We start from the raw sequence: 22,527 nt of genomic DNA, 5'->3' as shown, positions 1-22,527 counted from the left end.
CAGAAGGTAACCCAACCATCTTGATCTTAAACTTCCAGGTTTCAGAAATGTGAGGCAGATTATTCTTGTTTAAGCCATCCAGTCTGTGGTGTTTTGCATGGCAGCCCTAGCAAGCTAATGAACACATTTCATAGCTCCTCACTGCATTTAATGTATCATGACTTTTAGGTTTAAAAGCCAATCCTTGAATGCACACCACTAGATTTAACTTGTCTTTATGTCAGCTGCATGTCTTCATACATTAAAAAAAAACCTTAAAATGTTTTTGATAAATTATTTGCATTAAAATGGTGGGTTCAGTAATACTTGATTAAGCAGTAAGAGTTGATGTGACATTCCTAAAGTACCCCAATTTGATGGAAAATTTAAAAAGTATTCCATAGTTTCCATCCTAAACAGATGAAGAATCACCATCCATGTATCCAATCACATTACTCTCAATGATTCATTTGTGTTTCACGTGTTATTAAGCACTAATAGGCACCATTCCTTATTTCCTGGAACTTACATTGTAGTAAGGAAAGCCAGACAACAGACAAATGATTCTACTCACATAACATGTCAACTGCTGAAAGAGCAAGGAATGTAAAGTAGGATAGAGGATTATGTGTGATGAGATGGAAATTATAGGAATCTTGTGAGTACTTACATGCCCTAAAATGGCACAGGTACCTCTCAATACAGTGATAAAATATACTTATCTTGCCTGCACTATAGAAAACAAGTGTTTATACTATGGCATGAAAGTATCTTGAGAGAATGAAACGTATACAATGTTATGGAAGCAGAGTGAGACTCTCCAATAATATTTTAGTGTACTTACAGAGTAAAACAAAAAGGAGATGTCACATTCATTGTGAGCAATATTTCCATCTATATCATGTTTTATTTTTTGAGAACTTTATTTATTTGGATGTCGGTGTTACAGACAGAGGAAAAAAAGAGGAAGAGGAGGTGGAAGGAGAAGAATGGGAAAGGAAGAGAGGAAGAGGGAGTGAGAGGCAGCGTAAAAGAGAGACTGAGAGAGCAAGAGCGCCACTACCTTCTGGCCTCTTTCACTTCCCAAATTGCCCACAAAAGTTCAGGTCGGGCCAGGCTGAAGCCGGGATACAGGAGTTTCTTCTGGGTGTCCCTCCCATAGAAGTGCAGGGGCCCAAGCAAGTGGGTCATCTTCTGCTGCTTTCTTAAGCACATTAGCAGAGAGCTGGATCAGAAGTGGAGCAGCCAGGATTTGAACTGGCACCCATATCAGATACAGGCAGCGGCTTAACCCATTACAAAATGTCTTCCTCTGTATATTTTATTATTTTAATGTTTCATTAGAAAATCATGAGTAATTTCATCCTAATATTACACAGTATGATACATATAATAAATCTTTAATAAAGATTTTTATGGCTATCCAGACACAGAGCTTCATGTTGTAAGAGGAAAGACCCAGCAGCAGTCACAGGCAGCCGAGCACAGCACCCACTACCACTTGCTGCTATCTTCTTTCAGGGCTGCACCTGCCACATTTCTGGGAATTGTTCTTGGTTTCAGAGGAAGAACAGCAGGGAATACACAGAAATGACTCCTCAGAGCAATCTGGCACAGGAAAGACCCAAGACTATGTTACACAGGGCTGTTATCAGAAAGTAGGACTTGCTTTTAAAACTGACAACAGCACTGTTCTTCCCAACCATGAAGGAGAGGAGAGCAGAAGTGCTGAGACGACACTGGAGTTTTCCCACTGATTTCATAAGAAGAAGGCAAAGGGAGCCTTTTCCAACTCTTTCTCAAACCTGTGAACTAAACCCTCATATAAATTAAAGGGCCACAGACTTCAGTCTCAACTTGATGCCAACTTAAAGTATTACTGGATAGTTGTATATTTTACTAGAAATCGTTTTGTTGGGAAAGCAGATTTAGTGTATATATTTATAAGCTGAGTACTGTTCTGGCTTTATCACCCTGGAGATGAACAGGAAGGGGGAGACAGAAAGAAATGAGAATGAGAGTGTCTGAAGGTGGCTAAGTCAGCAGGCTTTACCTTTGGCTGTGCAGTTCCTCCCTTGGGTCCTTACTGTGTTTGCTGGCCAGTTGCTCCCCCCCGCCAAGCTAATTCCCTGATTAGGTAGTTGAGTGAGGACCTGGAGACTTGCCACTCTGTTCCCTGTTAAGTCAGTTTCCATACAGATTTGTCCCATGTCAAAGCGCTGGCAACCTTAGCAGAGAGCTCACCATACAAGCGTTGAGTCAGGTCAGTAACCTCCCGCATCCTCTGCTCTTGCTGTGGCACTGAGGGTGCAATGAACTTCTTGAACTGCTGGTGCAGAATTTCCACAGCTTCCTTTGTCTTGCACTCTGTGGAATATTTCCCAACTCTCACAACTGTGGCACTTGCATCTTCATACCAAAAGTGACACTGCATGATAAGAAGATAATGCAAGATTAAAGAGTCGCCATACCCCAGTTTGTTAACCAGGAAAAGTGTTATATTTTAGAACCCTCAAACTTTAGGTTTATCTAGGTAAACTTTCTTGGTTATAGTAGATAAAAACATGAACATATACATTTGGGCAGTAGAGATAGAAATAAGAAGGAAAACTACGGGAATGTGTTTCATTTTCCTAACTTCTCAGGAATGCCTAAAATGTAATCACTAAGAGAATTGTGAGAACAAGTAACACAAAAATTATTTGGCACCAAATGGACCCCAAATTGGAAAGAAAAAAAGGCAAAACATTCACAATCTAGCATAATAAATTTTGAATCTTTTAAAATAAAAAACCTAGATGAAGGAAAAATTCCCAAACAGTATGTCATCTTTCAAAATGGAAGCTATTCATTTTTTTATTTAAAAAAATTATTTTTATTTGAAATGCAGAGTAACAGAGGGAAGGACGGACACACACACACACACACACACACACACACACACACACACACACACACACACACATTTTCCATCCATGGGTTCACTCCCCAAATGGCCTCAATGGCCACAGCTGAGCCAGTCCTAATTTTCTAATTCCTGGAGCCAGGAATTTCCTCCATGTCCACCATGTGAGTACAGGGACGGAGGCACTTGGGCCATACTCTACTGCTTTTCCATGGCCCTGAGCAGGGAATTGGATGTGAAGTCAAGCAGCAGTGACTTGAACTGGTATCTACATAGGATGCGGGGACCACCGTAAAAGCCTAGCTCACCAAGCCACGCCACTAATCCCAGCATATTATCAAGCCACAGAAGGGAACTGATTACAATTTTTCACTAAAAATAAAGGAGTGGGACAAAAGGAATGACTCTGGATGAAAAATAGAAACACAAAACCCTGTTAGAAGCTGTTTTTAAATAACTGTCCTCAAGCTGCAGCATTCCTACCTATCCGAAATGGTAGAGTGATCACCTCAATCCACCTCAATGCAGGGTTCAATCTATAGACTCCACGGTGTTAGAGGTAGAGTAAGGCATGTCATCAGAACAGCACACAGCTAAGGAAATTCAAGATCCGCAAGCTCAGTGCTTCCTCAATGCCAAGCACAAGCTCCCCTTTACTGTCAACTTTTGCATCTCTTACTGGCACAATGCAGCTCATTTTCTCGACAATAATTAACTGTACTTCATAAATTGCAGTGTCACTTTTCTCTAAATATTTTCAAATTCTGTAAGATAAATAAGCCAAATTGACTGTTGGAAACCGGTGACCAGTAGTGAATATGATTTCTTAATAGACTTGATGAGACTATGGCGGAACATGAAATCTCATACATTGCTGGTTAGCTCTAAAACAACTGGCTTATATCATATAAAAGCTCATAACATTCATTCCTTTTGATCCAAAAATCCTGTTTTAGGAAAATATCTGATGGAAACTGTCATGAAGATGAATATAATTCACAGGATTAATGATAATCATAACTAATACAATAGTTTTAAAATAGAAAAATAACTCTTAAAACATTGTAAAAAGATTTTAATTATAAGTCACCTCCTGTATTATTTCTTGAAGATGCTCTGTCAGGTCCAAATTTCTTCTGTAATCCGTAACCACTTTGTCAAAGTCCTCCACATGTTTCTGCAAATCCTTCAGTGTTTCCAAGAGGACATTAACTTTGTTACTTGGATAATTGAGGAACGAATCAGAAGCTTTATTATTAATTTTTTCTATTTTCCTTTTCAAAACCTGCACAAAAACATAAAACATTCAATTTTTATTTATTCTGTGAGTGACAGAAATCAACAAAATCTGCATAGTTACTCCCACAATTTGATCTGGAAATAGCAGGTTTTCTTCCAGATGTTCTATTAACTCAGCATTGTACCAGGATCTATTTTTTAAAGATATCATACAATCAAGACTAAATACTTGGTGCCAGTATTAGGATACAGCAGGCCAAGCTGCTGCCTAGAACATTGGCCTTCCAAACAACTGCCTGTTCAAAGTCCTGGTTGTTCCACTTACGATCCTGCCTGCTGCTAATGCAGAGATCCAGACAGAGTTCCTGGCTTCTGGATTAAGCCTATCCCTGTCCCTGTCATTGTGGCCATATGGGGAGCCAACTAGCAAGATCTTTCCTCCTTCCTCCCTCCTTTCAGTCCCTCCTCTTTCCGTAACTCTGTCAATGAAATAAAGTTAATTCTATTTAAAAATCAAGTGCTTCTCCTCTTAAAGCTTCATGTCTCCTGGGAAAGCCATCCAAACCAGTTAGATCACACCTATAATTGTCAAGAGGACAAATGAGTGGTGGAAGAAACTCTTGGTACAGACAGGAGGAAGGAAAGGAAGTGGGGAGTGAAATGTGTATGTACAGAAGGAGAAAATGGAGATACACAGGGCAAGTAGGTTGGACAGAAATCATTCTGGAATTTCCCAGAATGTAAATCAACTATTATATAACTGTCATAAAATGGTAAACTACCATTACAGTCCTAATCCCATTTGGAAAAAAAGAATTAGATACACAGAACTAAAATGAACAATGATTTTGCAACAGCTGCAGTAGTACACGCATACACACATACCATATTTTCCCATTACCTGCATTTTTTCGCCATATGTATCAACTTGCTGAATTTGGTATTTAAGAGTCCTCAGATTTCGAGTTTTTTCATTTTTCTTAGAATAATTAAACTTCAAATTGTTGAATTTCTTTTTGGTATCTTTGAATGATTCTTTGAGCTTTAGTTTAAGAAAGAAACAAATGATTTTCATAAAATGAGAAAACATTCATTTGTAATAAATCAATAATATTTTCAAATAACATTCTTCAAAATGTATTCAGAATGAATGAAGCAGACCGACTAACAAAGTTGGAAACACAGAGATCTTCCATCTACGGGATGACTCTCCAAATACCACAACTACCAGAACCAAGTCATGCCAAAGCAGGAGCCAGAACTCTATCTTGGCCTCTCACATGTGTACCAAGGACCCAAATACTTCAGCCATCCTTAGCTACCTTCTCAGGCTATCAGTAATCTGGATTGGAAGTAGAGTGACCAGGACTTAACCTACACTCTGATGAGATATGGCTGGCACAGATATGCAGTTACTTCCATTGTGCCACAATACTGACTCCTTCCAACTGATTCTGCTCTCTTTATGTTAATGTTTGTCCCAAATTTCTTCATCTTTCCAAATTCTCTCTTACAGCCGTTATGCATACATTTATTAAAGGTCCAAGGAGCTGTTCATATTGAAGAGAGCAGTGAAGTGAGGACATCAAGGCCGCCTGCGATATTGGTACAGTGAAAGAGAAGTCCAAATAAGTGCTTTAGTAGGGAAAAATAAAAGAGTTTTTCATGGGAAATACTTAGAGAGTTTTACCTCTTGGATCTTCAATAACAAAATGTAAAGTGAAAGTGCTTGCATGTGATGATTAGCTTACATAGAAAGAGTATATTGATCCATAGTCTAATGAACATTTCCACTTTACCAATGTACCAAAATTTCAAGCAATCCAGTTCCATTAGACACACAACTCTCCCTTCCCTTCTCTGTATTCAGGAAGAAGACTTAGAATATTAGCAGGCAACTCTCTCTGCATTTCTGGCAAAGAGGTGTATAGAAAAACATTAACCTTCTTAGATTGTAGAGACATTTAAACAGCAAGAGTGAAAAAACAGTGTGGTTGATAACTTTGAACCATCACAAGAAAGCTGGAAGATGTTTAAAATTCTTTCGGATGATGCATAAACTATTTGGAGGAAAGGTAAACCCATATGTGTCCAAGAAAATGTGTGTTTTCTCACAATGTTTATTGTAAGGATACCACTTTGATTTTATCTTGACTGTTCCTTGGAGGTAATGATTGGTAAAGCATTAGAAGATCTGTGTACACAGTAATGGTTACCCTGCTACATATTTTTTGCATTTGATTCACCTTTACCTCATCTACATTATTGTGTATAATAAATGAAACTATTGAACATTAGTTTTCATCTACACACTAATTGAGGAACAGACATCACATAAAACATTTTAATTAATCAAAATGTTCAAAAGTAGAAAGAGCTTTAGTTTAAAATTTAAAAATTAAAATCAATCATTCTATCAGAATTTAGGAATATATTTAAAAGATGATGCTCAATTGGCATATTTGTAAGAGATTAACATTTGTATTTTATGACATTCAATGTTTGATTTTTAGCAGAAGAAGATGCATTGGGTCATTTTATAGGATTGAGGCATGAAAGAATCACATTCAGTTATTCATGTAAAACATCGGCAAATCTTATGTGAAACTGTTCCCTAACCTCATAATTTGCAACAAAAATATACTATGTTCTACTTTTGAGAAAATTAGAAATTACTGATTTTGTTTAGGTCTTATTTGTTTATTTGAGAAAATTACAGAAAGAGAAAAAGACACAGGAAAACATTTTCCATTTGCTGGTTCACTGCCAAATGACTACAACGGCCAGGCTTGGACCAGGCCAAAGCCAAGGGTGAGGAGCTTCTTCCGGGTCTGCTCTTGGGTGTGGGGGGGCATCTTCTGTCCATCAGCAGGAAGCTGGGTGGGAAATGGAGCAATCAGGCCTCAACTAGTTCCCATAAGGAATTCTGATATCACAGACAGCAAGTTGGCCTGATGCCTGCCACAGCATTTGCCTCAGAAGTCTTAGTTTTAAAAATCATTTCTTCAATGTCAAATTATTGTTCAGTAAATGCTGAGTTTCAATCTGATATGATGAAAAAGTTCTGTGATGGATAACAGTGATGACTATAATAATGTGAACATATAAAATACCACACCATTGAGCCATACACATAAAATGGTTAAATGGTATTATGATGTGCATTTTACAACTAAAAATTAAAAGAAAGAAGAAAGCAAACCTTATTGATAACATTTATCCATTGGAAAATAAAATTTTATACTTATTATAGGACTTCAGATCAACTTGGCTTCAGAAGGGCGACACTGCTAAATGATGAGTGAGATGCTGTTTGCTTCAGAGCATATGCACTTTCACTGTCAATGATTTATAAGGTCAAAGAATGTTCATGACGCTACGGATATGTGAAATGGGATCAGCTTCTTTCTGACACATGAGCTCCCTTGACACAGTTGGTGGCACTTTGCTCTTTTGATCCCTCTGGAGCCCGTTTTAAAATCGAAACCCCTGAGTCTTTTTCAAATGAAACTCAAGATGTACAGAGAAGGCTGTACACATGAACTACCTTCAACAACTGAAAAGTTGACCACACTTTTCCTACCTGCATATTTCAGTCTGAAAACTTAACTTCCCATATAATCCCCACATAACTGGTGTCAGATGTTGGAGAGAGCTGAGGGATATGGCAGCTTGGCTGCAGTATCATTGTTCATGCAGCTGTTTCTAACTTTAGTCGGCTTGTCAACAATGGGGAATGGTGGAGATGGCTAGGACAACTGCTCAACTCAAACAAATAAGCAGAGGAAACACCCAAGGACTGGGGTGAGAAAAATGTCATCTTACTACTAATATTTAAATGTAGTTGTAGTCGATATTAATGAAACTTCTAAATGTCTCAAAAAAATCAGAGAAATGAGGATTTTTTTTTCCCCCTGCCTTTCATCTTGCTTGGTTCCTCTATGTTTACTATAGAATAAGAAAAGTCAAGATAGCTAATATTAGATTAAAAGTTACTGACATTTAAAAACTGTAGTTCTTTTGAAACTACAGAATAAACGTTTTCACCAGCAAGCCTTAAGCCCCCTCTCAAAGTCAGGAATGACCAGTGCTACTCCAAGAGCAGAAGGGAAAGAGGCTGCTGACAAGCAAGGCTTGCCTGCTATTTTTAGAGTTAATGAAGCCAATTGAGGCAGCTCTGGCGCAAGAATGTATTTGTTAAGTTTGTAGCTGGCAGGGCCAATTGTGAAAGGAACGTGGGACCCTTTAAAAATAGGGTATGTATTGTTTTTAAGCCCTTTCCTTAGAATTGTATGCAGCATACCTTTGGCCAGAAGGAAAGATGCAAAGTGAATCATCAATTTTCATTTCTCTCACAGTTCCACTCCTTTCCTTGCTTACAGTTTTGCCCACTGAAGAAAATAATAAAAGCTTTCTGCTATTCATTTTCAGGTACAGAATAGCTTCAGTATTATCACCTCCCAGGGATGCTTGCATTTAAAATGAAGAAATGGAAAGTCTGGAAACTCAACCTAACTCACTTGCTACCGCAATTAATGGGAAGACAGTTGTACAGACTTCAGGACATGGCTGCCGGTCTTGTTCAATTTTGCAACCACATCACTGACTTACTGTTCTTGATGCCAACCCTGGAGCTACAGGACGTGGGCAACTTGGGAAATGAAGACAGGGGCTCCATCTTAAATTGTAGGTGGCAACAGGTCTCAGTAAAACAGCTTACCCATGCTCTCTATTTTGTGTCTGCTAAAATATTAAATTTGATTTTTTTAGATATAATTTTGACTTCTGCTTTCTGTATTCTTCAAGAAAACAATTATTTTGCAAATGCTAAATGCTAACATTTTAAGAGATTTGAACTATAGGGTAGATGTCTCCAATTACAAATGATAAACTTTCCTGGCCTTTTACAAAAGAGATCCAGAATGAAATTTGATTAATCAGTGCCTGCCAGTATTGAGACCCTGAATTTAAACTTCCCCTGGACTCCAAGACTTTTGAGACCATTTATATTTAGGGTGGCACCCACTCTCCACATTATATATTTATTTGTTGCTTGCAACACAAAAAGAAAGACAGAGGGCTGAGGGAAGGACAGAGGGGGAGAAAGAGAGCTCCCATAAGCTTTCCGTTACGACCAGTACTAAGCCAGCCAGATACCAGGAGCTAGGAACTCAATCTTAACTCTCACATGGGTGGCAGGAATCCAGTTACTTAAGCCACTACTATTGCTTTTCAGGTTCAGCATTAGTCGGAAGCAGAGCCATGTCCAACCAAGACGCTCTAATAAGGAACTTTAGGCTGATGCCTACCCCAAAGATTACTTTTTGACATGATGAACTCAGGCTATAAATCTGGAAAGTAATTATTGTCTGTCCTCTAGCATCAGGCTACCCTATAGGCTATTTTGACTTTTTCTAAAACCTTTGCTTCCTTTCCTGTCAGTGAGTGTTGTACATGGTCATTTTGTCAGTGGCAAAGTGCCACACAGTCAGGCAGTGTTAGGTTTATTAATTGTGCAGGTGTCTACAGTGGCACAATTCCCTCTATTCCAATTCACTGCTTCTAATCTGACATGTAATTTTGGAACTCAGGAGACTGGTTAATCCTGACAAAACAGAACCGGTAGCACATGAGCAAATGTCCAAATTACAGAATGTGTATGCTATGTCTATTTCAGCTAACTTTTTGTGGGTAAGATATCATTGCAGTGGAAAAACTTAGGAGTAATGTAGTGTTATGATCTGAAAGTCTTTTTGTGGAACTTATTTTGAGAAATTACATACTGACCTGATTCTGCCATTACTGTTCTTTACAGCAAAGTAATTATTTGTAACCCATGAGAATAGCCTCTAGTTGCAAATTTCCATTAATATTATGTAAATATAAAGGTAATTTTTTGGCCAAGTTCAGAGAAGAAAACATGCTCAATATTACCTTATTGTGTTTTAAAATATATATGTGTAAAGACTGAGCAACTGACCGTGTCCCTCTGTCACAGACTATGCCAGAAAATATATGTATAACACTTCAGATACAAAAAATTTACACAGGTTGGCAAGAAAACGTGTGGTCATATTCAACTCATGAATACAAACGTATTTCTGCATGAAATGAATGGAAAAATTCCCCCCCAAAATAGTAGTTTGATAGCTATGTTACTCCAAAAAAACCAGTTTCATGGGTGTGTTCTCCAGTAGTTAGACACAGAAAAAAAAAAAAGCGAATGATTTTCCATGTCCTGGAATAGAGTTGAATGGTTCTTACTCAAAAAGAATTAAGCCATGAAATCATTTTTTGTTACCTTTAAAGAATGTCATGTCACATGAAAAAAAAACACCCACTTATTTCATTTTCCTTTCCGGTGTTGAGTCTCTTCTGAAGCCCTTCAATGTCACCTAATCTTGTAAGTCAGCTACAGCATAGTCAATAAAGACATTTTTGCTGATTTAACAAAATGAACTGTTCTATTATAGCAACTCACAATAAAATTCTACATGGTGGCAGGTGTTTGTGGTAGGGGTTAAGCTGATCATTGGGATTCTTGTACCCCACACAGGAGTGCCTGGGTGCAGCCCTGACTCTGCTCCCTGTCTCAGCTCCTGTTATCATGCACTTTGGGAGGCAGCAAGTGAGGATTCCAGCAGTTTGGTTCCTGCCACTGATATAGGAGACCCAGATCGAGTTCTTGGCTCCATGCTTTGGCAAGATGACTCGCTGATGTTGTGGACATTTGGGGAATGAAACAAGAAGGGGGCACACATGTTCTCCTGTTCCTTCAAGTAAATTTTAAAACTCTTCTAACAGATATGTTAGGAAACTGGATAGAACACAACATAGGCAGAGGATCAGGCAGAAGTTGAATGGAACTTACATCGTGTGAATGATGAATTCTGAGCTTAGCAAACCACCAGTGTGCTGGTGCCTTACACATAAGACTCTGACTCAGAGTTGATACCCTGGAATTCTATGGGCAGGAACTCTGTATTCCTCTAGCACATGTCTAAAATGAAAGTCATGTGTATACACCCGTTTCTTGTAAAAAAGATGCTGAACCAGACATTCTCAAAAATCTACTGCAACTCAGAGTCTGTGCTCTATAAAGAAACATTTCAAACATACTGGAAGCAGAATAATTAGTGTTTATAAATAAACATTAAACATCAAATGTTACACTTGGTCCATCTTTCTTGGCAAGGTATCTGATGTCACTTTCTTTTGTGGAAATATATTTAATGTAACATATCATATTTAGTTTTACATAAATATTTTTACAGCTTATGTAATATTTTATTACAAATAATGATACTGCCATTACTAACATCTAGATGCCTAATATTTTTGTCACTATTGGAAATGGCCATTTGTTTGTGTACTGATATTCCCACCGCAAACTAGAATGCAACATTTCTGTTTTTCTAGGGACATACAAATATTCCTTCTGATTATTTTTGTGAGGCTTGTGGCTGGATGGGTTACTACAGTCTGACATGCATACTATAGCTCTACAAAAGAAAAAAAATGGAAAAGTAGAAAAGATCCAATGTTTTCAAGGTTTTAAATGTGAAAATGCAGCTTTTATCAAAGATCTGTTGGGTTTGAGATAGAAGCAGATGGAAAGGATACCTCTCTTAATATTTAAGGGTATGTGAAAGGGGTACATGATTCCTAAATCCAATCTGCAGGTATCTGGTTGCCCTGATAGGGGACAGACAATCCTGGGATGTTCCTCCTAGGCCTGGAAGGGACATCTGTCACCCTGGCTGGCTGGCTGCCTCCCAGCTCAGGCTCATCATGAGGCAGTCCCTATAAATAGAATGCCTGGGAAAAGGGCCGGCACAGAGAGACCCATCTCCACTAATGCCACAGCCCTTCAGAGAGGTGGCCCCAAGCCCCAGGGTCTAGGGAGAACCCTTAGCCTGCCTCACTTGTGCTTTCAGTAGAGTTGGACCACTGCAGCAGAAGGGTACATGCCTGGCAAGACAGAGATGCACAAAAGGGAGGAAAAGCAAATGGAGAAGGCAACAAAAGCAGCAGTGAGGAAGAAGATGTAGGATAACTTTGGTGAAAGATTTTTAAAAATGTATTCCTATGGCTGAATGCAAAGCTTTAGCATTGGGGAAATGAAAGTGCTCAGGTCATTTTCTTCCACAAGACCTGATAAAAGTGTGGTTGCAATAGTGGAATCCAGAAAAAGCTATTCAACTACACGGAGGTCTACACTGTGGGTCCAATCCTGAGGAGTGGGCTAGTCTAGCCCGAAACAACTTGTTTTGGCACCGGCTAACAGCAGAATCTCCACAGCCCTGTAGCACATAACTAAAATGAAAATCTGTGTCAGATCTGCCTTCCTGCCTCCCACTGGGTAAACAAAATCAAAGTGGCCAGTCCTACTATCCTCCTCTCTCACTTCCCTTCCAGCACAATTCCTCCTGCACCCCTGTTGTCCCCCAAAAGTACCGCCTGAAGAAAGGGATGCTTCAAGCTAGAACACTATTCAAGTGTCATTGCCTACAGTTTAGTCCATGCTTTCAAGTTGCTTGATGGTCCCAAATTAGGTAAACTGGGAATGGACAGAAAGTTTAAGAATGCTTCCTACCTCTTTTTCTATCACTTTCCTTTCCTGTGGACCTACTGTGCAAAGAACTCAAAGAAACATATTGCTGTACACAGAAATTAAACTTATGGTTGCCCTTGAGTTTCTCTATGAATGCCCAGTCATGAATCAGGACCCTTGGTATCTGTGCTTTTTTTTCCCCCAGAACAGGAAGCCTTTGAATGAGAAAAGCCATGTACAGACAGGTGGTGGCTGGGTGTTATTTACAGCTGAGAGGAGGGATTGTGCCTGCTGGGAGTGGGGGCATGGAAGAGCACTTTCATCTGTTCTTTTCTTTTTTCTCTGGAAATTCTTCAGCCAGAAAAGCCACTTCGCTGGAGGCTGTAGGAAGCTAGCCACTTGACTTGGGCGATAAGAGTCTGTAACCTCTGAAGCCAAGAGCCTGCTCCCTGCCCTCCACGCCCCCTCCACCGTGAGTCAATTGCACTTAAATAGAATCTCAGCAGGCTGGAGCGGGCTGCCATGGGTCAGTGTCACCCTTTCTTCAGTGACCTGGCAGAGCTGGAGCCACTCAAAGCAAATGACTACTATTAGGATTTGAGTGTGGACAGAGGGAGGGAAGCAAACTTCAAATGAAAGCAAGAACAGAGAATTGCAACACTTCACTGTGTGCTTCTCTATGTGTTGTCAACATACTCAATTCAAATTTGCCAAGATCTGAGGCTAGTGGTTAGTAAAGAAGAGGAGGAAAAGCAAGGCTCCTGACTCACTGTGTATGCATTACATGAATGTGCATGCACGCAGACACAGAGTAGCTTCTAGAACACACCCATCACATGGCCCTCATACCTCATTGATCTCATCTCTTAAGCTGCAGTACTGCAAGCTGCGGGCCAGCATCCGGTCCCGGTCCTCAGCCCGGATGACCCAGGTCCGGCTGTCCTCTTCCAGACCCTCCAGCTGCTGCTGCAGCTTCTTTGCTGAGACATTAGAGCAGTTCTACAAAGGAAAGACAAGGAGAAATCACCAGGGGAATGGATGACCACGACAATGAGATAAACATGTAATTCACTTGCATTGTGTAACTCCTAAATGACACTCTTTGAAAAAGAAATAGGCCCTGATTTATTTTCCCTTAAACATACTGGAATATAATTATCTCAAGAAGGGAGCCAGATGCCAACATTATAGAAAGACATTTGCAGTCCTGAATTTCCAGTTTTACAGATTTGCTCATCCCATCCCATTCCTTGGAGACACCGTTCATTATAACATATAATTTTTACTTCAAAAAGCATAAAATATGCATTAGCAACATTGAGCTTCTGCACTGTAATTTTCCTGTCGACTCGAGCTTCCTCTCAGGTTCATTATGCAGGGGCTCCAATCTCTGCTCAGCACACAGGGGCTGCCAGGGTGAAGGCCAGCAAGGACTGGAGACCAATTTACATCCGTGGTGCAAAGTGAGACTTTTTCCTTTCTCTGTTTGAAAGTAAATTTACTAGTAACATAAATTCTTTTAAAAAGAAAGCTCTTTCCTGGCAAAAGCAGACTCCATTAACCACAACAGATACTCTGTAATTCTGTCTTTCATTTTATAACTCTAGAGTCACTACCTTCCCTATAATTTAGTTCAGCCATTCTGATTTTTATTAATGGCATGCATGCTGATCGAATAAGCATAATCTCTTTCCACAAATAATGAATTTGAAGCAGGACTTTAAAAAAAGAACCCAGTGTATTATTTGATCTGGAACACTTCAGTTCCAGGCTCTGCTGTGAAAGTCTATCCAGCAGCATCAAGCAGATCCACTGCCCAGGACCCCAAACGAAGCCAGGGGGCATGGGTTCCCCCTCCCCCAACTGATAGGGCTAAGACAGCCAGCTACTCTCAGCCTCCAGTGAGAGTGCTGATAAGCTCTAGGATTCAGCTGACTGTTCAGATGTACAAGACTAATGCAATATTAATCAATATAATCATGAAAGTCATATAAGTACATTAGAAATGTTCCAGTATTTATATAAAAAAGGGGGAAACCTAAGTGATGAAATCCCTATGTTGAGGACATATTGAAATTTCCACGTTGATTGCAACACTATTCCCAGGAAATGGAAATAAGCAAAGTGACTATGCACTTATGCATATATGTGGTACATATATGCAATGTAATATTACTTTTTCAGGCAAAGGGGATGAAATTGTTCTATTAGCAAAGTTATGCGTGGAATTGGAGGTCACTGATTTCAATAAACCAAGCACAGAAGCACAAGTATAATCTGATATCACTCATATATGGAGTCTAAAAAATAGGTGATCTCATGGAAGCTAAAAATATAATTAGTTACCAGAGAAGGAAGTGAGCAAAAGGGACTGGGAAAAGTTAATTTATGAGTACTGGATAATAACTAAACAGGATCAGAAGTTCTAGGGTATCACCCACAGTAGGGTAGAGATAAAGTTAATTTACTGTATATTTGTCTCTCAACAAACCTTAGAAGATAGTATTTGGGGATGTCTTTCCTGTAAAGAATTGCTAAATGTATGAAAAGATAAATTTACTTACCCTGATTGGACATTCCGTAATATAAACAAGTTATAAAATATTACAAAGTACCCCACCCATAAACATGTACAATCTTTATGTCAAAATTTTACCAAAAAATTTTTAAAAATGAAATAAACTTAACAATACTATTGAAAATAATACTATCTAAACTTAAATAATACTATTTAAACTGTTACTAAATATTAAAAATACCATTTAATAATATTAATACTGTTTAGGTTGCATACTAGTATGTAGTTACTAGTGATCAACATACAAATCTTAATATTTCTATATTCTTTGAAATTGTTTTTGCATTTGTATTTCCTATTTTAAGCAGATCTGTTATTTTCATCAGAAATATCTAATCTGTGTTTAAATTTCATAATATGCAGTTTAAAATTAGAATCATATACTCTAGTCTAAAATGGGTATTCAATAACTATAATGAGAATCACTTTAAAGTTAATTCAAATTTAATAAAAACTAAATTTTAGTTCCATTACTGTATTAAGGACATTTCAACTGCAAAGAACTGTCATAGGACAGCACACAGCTCTCAATGTAAGCACTCTTCTAAATTAGCATGACAATAGATGTGTTAAATAAGGGTTTTTTTTTCTTTTTTTTTTTTTTTTAAGATTTATTTTTATTATTTTTTCATTGGAAAGGCGGATATACAGAGAGGAGAGACAGAGAGGAAGATCCTCCATCCAATGATTCATAGTGAGCACAACGGGCCGATACTATCGAAGCCAGGAGCCTCTTCCAGGTCTCCCACGCGGGTGCAGGTTAAGTCCTGGACTGCTTTCTGGAAGGGAAATTAGAAATATGGGATGCAAGGCGAGGACCTTTAACCACTTGTGCCACCGTGCCGGGCCCGAAATAAGGGTTTTATATTTGGATTTTTTTCCTTAATTTTTTTTGACATAAGTAGTAGAGATTCACCATAAACAATTATATCAAAGATTTAATGTATTCTTAAATGAACAGATAGGCTTATTATCCCCTTGTGTATTTTGGGACAAACACAGAGGAGGGTATTTGGTGTAATATTTAGGTGCTCCTTGGGACTTCCAAGTTGGAGACTCTCAGCTCAGTTTCCAGTTCCAGGTTCCTGATGGTGCATAGCAGGGTTCTCAAGTACTTGAGTTCCTGCCACCCACACAAGAATCCCATACTGAATTCTGGATTCCTGGCTCTAGGCTGGCACAGTCCGACTCTTGCAGGCATTGGTGAAATAAACCAATGAGGGCAAGATTTCTTTGGGCCTCTCTGCCTTTCAAAGAAGAAAATCAGAGTCAAAAGTATCAGGTATAAATGCTGCTGTCATAAGATGCTTACAGGCCAATGCACTGATGAGATGATGTCTGCTCCTAAGGAAAGGGCCAGTTTATAAAGATGGTCTACATGGGCCTGCTTCTCTTGAGAGCGGGTAAGATGAATCTGGACATCATGAGCATCCTCCAGTTCCATCAGCTGCCCCAGAAACTCTTCTTCTCTTGACGTGATGAGATGTCCTAGCTGGAATTTAGGGCATTGACAATTAACCGCAGTTTATATAAAGACAGTTTAGAAAAAAAAAAAGCTGAATCTCAATAACATTTTACTAGCTGGTAAAATGCTGATAAGTTCATCCATAATTATTAATGTTGTAGCCTAATACATTTTTCTGTGCTAGAAATCCGATAGAGTAAAATCGAGCAGCTAACGATGTCAGCTCTGTTAATAAAGAAAACACTATTCAGGGCCTAGCCTAAAACTTTAATAAGACTTTGAACCATGACCTAAGAAAATCCAGAAGTGATTTTGAAGGGATATCCATACATTTCCAGTCTATATTGAAAGAAGCTAATAATTATGATGTTTTTGTAATAAAATCAGCCACCAAATCATCTTTCCTGAGCACTCCACGATGTCACATTCTTGAGATACAGACACATTGGACTTGCTTTCTGCCTTGAAGAGCTGACACTTGGCTTGTTTGGAAGGAGGGAGAAAACTATGCTAATTCAAAAAAATGATTCTGATCAAGATGCTCAAAGTGGTGTTTATTTCACTACTTTGAAATAAATAATGAAATAAACAATGAAAGTTCTAGGAATTTCAAAACAAGGGTAAATCACTTCAAGTGAGTAATACTGTTGAGAGACAACAGAGAGAGGAGAAGCCTGTTGGGTAATGGCAGCCTGGGACTTGGAATTAGGCGTGGAGGGACAAAGAACTCATTGACTGGAACACAAAGTACAAGTACAACATGGGGTATATTAAAAGTTGGATTGTGTCAATGACTAGTATCTGAATTTGGACTGTTTTTTTTAACAAAACAATAATTTTTAAAATCTTTCAGAATTAAAACCCAGACATCCATGGTAAGCCATATACCTTTTCCTTGACTCGGTGGAACTGCACTGCCTTGTACAGGACAAGCTCATAATCTTGGATTCTCTCTTTCTGTTTCTGATGCAGGTGAAGAAGGTCCTTCAGTTGTTGAGACATCTCTCTCACAGGGGCTCCTCGGTCACTCAGGTCTTCTGATTCGTTCATAAGGTAGTGTACTTCATCATTCATTTGCTAAAATATTAAAATCAAGAAAAGTCCAGCTTTTGCAAAACTTTTCTTTGCAACTGCAACTGTGAAGATGCAACCTAAAAATGATTCTCATTTGTTAATAAACACTTACTATCAGCTCCCACCTCTCAACTCCAGGTATTTTGTTTGATATTAGGAATATATTTTTGCATCCTTATCTGCTCAGAAATTTAAAAATAATAATAAGCAATGGGGAAGTTTTTTTCCAAGGTAACTTGCTAAGTGAGAAGTCATATATTTCTTTATCACAACAAATATTCTAGTCATTGGGGCTGGGCAATGTCTCAACTGGCTAATCAAGTGCCAGGATCCCATTTGAGCACCAGTTCATGTCATGGCTGCTCCATTTGCTATCCAGCTCCCTGCCTATTGCCTGGGAAAGCAGTGGAGGATGGCTGAAGGCCTTGGGATCCTGCAACCATGTAGGAGACTCGGAAGAAGCTTCTGGCTCCTGGCTTTTGGATTGGCTCAGTACCACCCATTACGGCCATTTGGAGAGTTGAACCAGCATATGGAAGATTTTTCCTCTCTGTCCTTATAGCCATAAAAACATCTGCCTTTCTAATGAAAATAGATATATTTTTTTTAAAATGCAAAGAATACAAATACTCCAGTCATCTGTTAAGTAAACAGATTTTGCATGCCTTAGGATGTCCAGTGAACATCTCTGATATTTAATTTAGTCTAGAAATGGGTGGTAGGAAATCAACAGTAGCAGAATGCAAGTGTAAAAATATATTATGGGAATTACTTGTACTCTGTGGCAAAGGAATGATCAGCATGAGCCATCAGCTGAGCAGCTCAGCAGATAGGCTGACTCAAAGGCAGCCGTCCCGTCATCCACAAATAGCTACCACATGTGGAGAAGGATCAAACCGCTGGCATTTGACCCAGCCCTGCTCTGATAGCCCTTCTTGGAATCCAGATTTTGGATTGGAACTTGAAAAGAGTGGAAAACTTTAATAGGGTGCTGCTACAATTTCAGGGATCAATCTTATATATAAAAGGTTAAACTAATGATAATTATTTAGACTGAAGAGATAATTTTTCCAAAAAAGTGATCTGAAAAGATTCCTCAAGTTCAAGTCAAAGATGGGGGAATGAAACATGCACACATACAGTGATGGAGCTGACTAAACCCAATCATGGCTCCCGAGTTAGAGGGACTTGGCACATTCACTCACACATGCAGACAAACCAAATGTGACCAAGCAGGGCCTATCAAAGGACCTAATGCAGGCGAGTCACTTTCTGAGTTCTTCTTGTACATTATCATGAGTGGGTGGGTGGCTGTGTGTATGTAGCAGGAGTAGTGGTGGTCTTCTTTGTTAATTTTATTTTCAAGGAAAGGAAACTATAAAAGGAATTGAGTATCCTTATAGGATACTTATCTTAATTGATTCTAAGATTCTTTAAGGCCAACTCTTCAGAAATAGCAGCAGCTAGAAACACAGGTATATTGCGGAATATCGCAGCAAAGATCGAGAATCTAGGTTGGCTGATAGTATGACAGGCAACGTGTCCTTGACGGCTGTATGCCATTCAAGAAAGGCAGGAAGTAGGACACAGGGAATGTGTTATGCAGAGACCAGGAATGTGACTCATGGTATGATTTTCCATATTGCTTTCAGGATTTTCTGAGTGGGTGAATGAGGAATAAAATTCTTGGAATGATGCTTGAAGCCTAGGGTGCTAGACAGGGATGTGACATTACAATGGGGATATTAGGCACCCAGGGGGACAGAACCTCTGGGGCTGGGGCTGCCTGTACAAGTTCTGTCTCAATTTAAAACACATTTTTACACCCCAGTTAAAGAATTGTATTCAATTATATGCTAATGATGCTAACTTAAGCTAGAATTAAAATTCAGATAATCTAAGACAAAAATGTATAACATTGTATAACCTGAATGTTTCTATATCATTAAACACAAAAGAATGCAGAAAATCAGCAAGAAAAGTACATTTTTACAGTGGATTTTTCAACAAGCAATGTTTTTGTTTAAGAAATACAAATTCCTCACTCTGGTAAGAGCACTGGATGGTTCATTCTCTCTATTCATCCAAACACATCCTTTTTTTTTTTTCTGTTTACCTGGAACTGAGGCTTCATCTCATTCCATTTTTGTTGTAAGTCTAGAATGGTCTGGAGGCTTCCTCCAAGGTCAAGTGCAGACGCAAGCATAAGTGCCTCCTCAAGGAGCTTTAGGTTGTGTGCAGTCTGGAATAAAGAGTGGGCAATTATGCATGCATTTCCATTGATCCCAAAAGTCAACGTTATGAGCATCAAGCAATGGCACTGAGGGCCATCCAACATTTCACGCAGATGCTACTAATCCGAGCTCATGGTTCTAACTCACTGAAGAATAAAGCCACAAGGTTTTGGTTTTCCTTACTGTTTATTATGAGTTACAACGATTTTGACACATTCACATTAATATGCAACCAACACCATCTTCCATTTCCAGAATCTTCTTACAAGCTCAAACAGAAACACTGGACCCTTTAAGCAGCAACCCCCATTGTCTCCAGTATCTATGCATTTGACTATATGGACCTTATTTTAGGAAAGTCACATAATATTTTCCTTCCTTGGCTAACTTATTTTATTGGGTATGTTTTCAAGATTCATTCATGTAGCAAGTATCAGAATTTCATTCCTTTGGAAGGTTAAATAATATTCCATTGTATATTCCATTACCTTATATTTTTGTCCTAATTATCTTGACACATAACCATTATATATATATTTATTAGACACAATGTAATGTTTCATATTTATACTGCCTATCAAATTAGCAGTATTTATCATCTTATTCTATTCTTGATGCTCAAAACCTTCTTTTCTAGCTATTTTTAGATACACAACACATTCTTGTTAACTCTAGTTACCCTATTCCTCAAGGAAATATTAGAACCTGTTCCTCCTGTTTAACTATACCACCATGCCCATCCACCAAACTCGCCTTAAACCTTCTGACCCTCTGCTCTCATCAGCATCTCATAACCAATACCCTAAGCTTCTATGAGATCTACCTGCTCAGATCCCACATGACTGAGCTTATGTAGTATCTCTATTATGAGTGAAAACCATGACCATAAGATATGAAATCCATAGAACAAAACACATGGGAAGCACTTCAGGACATTGGTCTTGGATATTTTGGATATGACTCCAAAAGTACAAGATACAAAATTAAAACTTGACAACTGGGATTGTATCCAACTCAATTGCTTCTGCACAAAGGAAACAACCTTTCTACAGAACAGAGAGCTAAGCAAACTATAAGAGTGGATAAAATGTTTATAAGCTGCACATTTGAGAAGGGGTTCATTTCTTTAACTCATAAGCCTGGATTCATTGTTGTGGCACACCAGCTTGCAATGCTGGCATCCCACATGGGCACTGGCTCATGTTCTGCCTGCTACACTTTCATCAAGCTCCCTAATGATGTCTGGGTTCTTGACATCTCAGTGGGAGACCCAGATAAAGCTCGTGGCCCCTGGCTTTGTCCTTGTCCGGAATTGGATATCCTGGCAATCTGGGGAATGAACTAGAGGATGGAAGGTCTTTCTGTCTCCTTGTTTCCCCTATCTGTTGTAACTTTGAGTTTAAAACAAACAAATGACTTTGAAAAAAAAAAACTATAAGGATTCAACTGAATAGCAAGGAAAACAAATACAACTAAAAGCAGGCAAAACTTGAATTTGTATTTCTCACAAGACATACAATTTTCAGTAGATACAAGTATAGGAGACAATGCTGAACCGCCCTTACCTTTTTAAGCTTCTCTTTCAAAGCCCCCCACTGCTGTTTCAAAGGCTTGCTTTCAGTGGCCTTCCGTTGCCATGCCATCCGATGATGACTCAGCTCTTCTCTTCTTGCCTTTTGGTTTCCGATAGTGTTCTCCATGATGTTTATTTCCTGTTTCATGTTTAATATCTCATTCTCTTTTGCCTGTCAAATTAATAACCCATACAATGACTTTTCTTCCCAAACAATAATTTTGCATATACCCATTTTAGGAGACATAAACTTCATCATGACCAAAGAGGAGCATTGTTCTGATATGTAGGCAGGTCTAAATCCCCTGGACACAGGCAGAGTTAGACTCTCGGCACCTGCTTCCCATACTGGGACATCCTATCATGAGTTGTGTTCGCATTCCCATCTAGGGTCTGGTCATATTGTGTGGTTGGAAGGTAATTTAATGAATACTGGGATTTGAAAAGTTTGAAGATTCTTTTTGAGTGCATGAATTTTGAAGTCTTTTCTACAATTTAACACACTTAGTAGTATATATATTAGAAGCTCAGTATAAAGCAACAGGCAGAATCATTTGTTCTAGAACAATTTTACCCTTAAACTGCAAATACATTGTCTTTTACAATTAATTTGAATTTTTCTTGCTTTTCTTCAAACGCCTCCATTTTATAACAACTGAATTATGTGTTTGTTTTTTCAGGCACTCTGTTGAGTACCAGAAGCACAACAGCTAAACTCAGAAGTGTCAGGCCTCAAGTTTCATATATTCTGTCTGACTGGTTAGAAAGCCTTTCAACAACGGTTTTAAGCAATGAAAATTCAATGGAGATAAAATAGCCTAAAAGAACATAGTGGTAAAGTGTTTCATATCTGTAAAAAGCATTTTTTTATTAGAGGGTATCAAAAATTATATTTTGATGGCCATCTTTCTCAGCAAGTTCTCAAA

At 38.7% G+C, this 22,527-nt stretch overlaps 1 protein-coding gene across 1 annotated transcript in view; it reads right to left on the bottom strand.

Annotated features, from left to right (window-relative positions):
- LOC121168130 (coiled-coil domain-containing protein 141-like) overlaps positions 1 to 22,527 on the bottom strand; it is a 176,524-nt gene that overhangs the window by 17,849 nt on the left and 136,148 nt on the right. Inside the window, exons 16-23 of the mRNA XM_040997929.1 lie at positions 21,594 to 21,773; positions 19,911 to 20,036; positions 17,609 to 17,797; positions 16,568 to 16,747; positions 13,527 to 13,676; positions 5,025 to 5,165; positions 3,975 to 4,169; positions 2,224 to 2,407 (exon numbers count right to left, since the gene is read on the bottom strand). Coding sequence (XP_040853863.1) covers positions 2,224 to 2,407; positions 3,975 to 4,169; positions 5,025 to 5,165; positions 13,527 to 13,676; positions 16,568 to 16,747; positions 17,609 to 17,797; positions 19,911 to 20,036; positions 21,594 to 21,773 — 1,345 coding nt within the window. The remainder of the gene's footprint in view (positions 1 to 2,223; positions 2,408 to 3,974; positions 4,170 to 5,024; positions 5,166 to 13,526; positions 13,677 to 16,567; positions 16,748 to 17,608; positions 17,798 to 19,910; positions 20,037 to 21,593; positions 21,774 to 22,527) is intronic.

This window comes from Ochotona curzoniae, unplaced genomic scaffold (assembly GCF_017591425.1).
Source record: "Ochotona curzoniae isolate NIBS_2020 unplaced genomic scaffold, NIBS_Ocur_1.0 patch60, whole genome shotgun sequence".
NCBI lineage: Eukaryota > Metazoa > Chordata > Mammalia > Lagomorpha > Ochotonidae > Ochotona > Ochotona curzoniae.
Note: the sequence above shows the minus strand (reverse complement) of the source record. Positions and strands in the feature narration are given on the sequence as shown.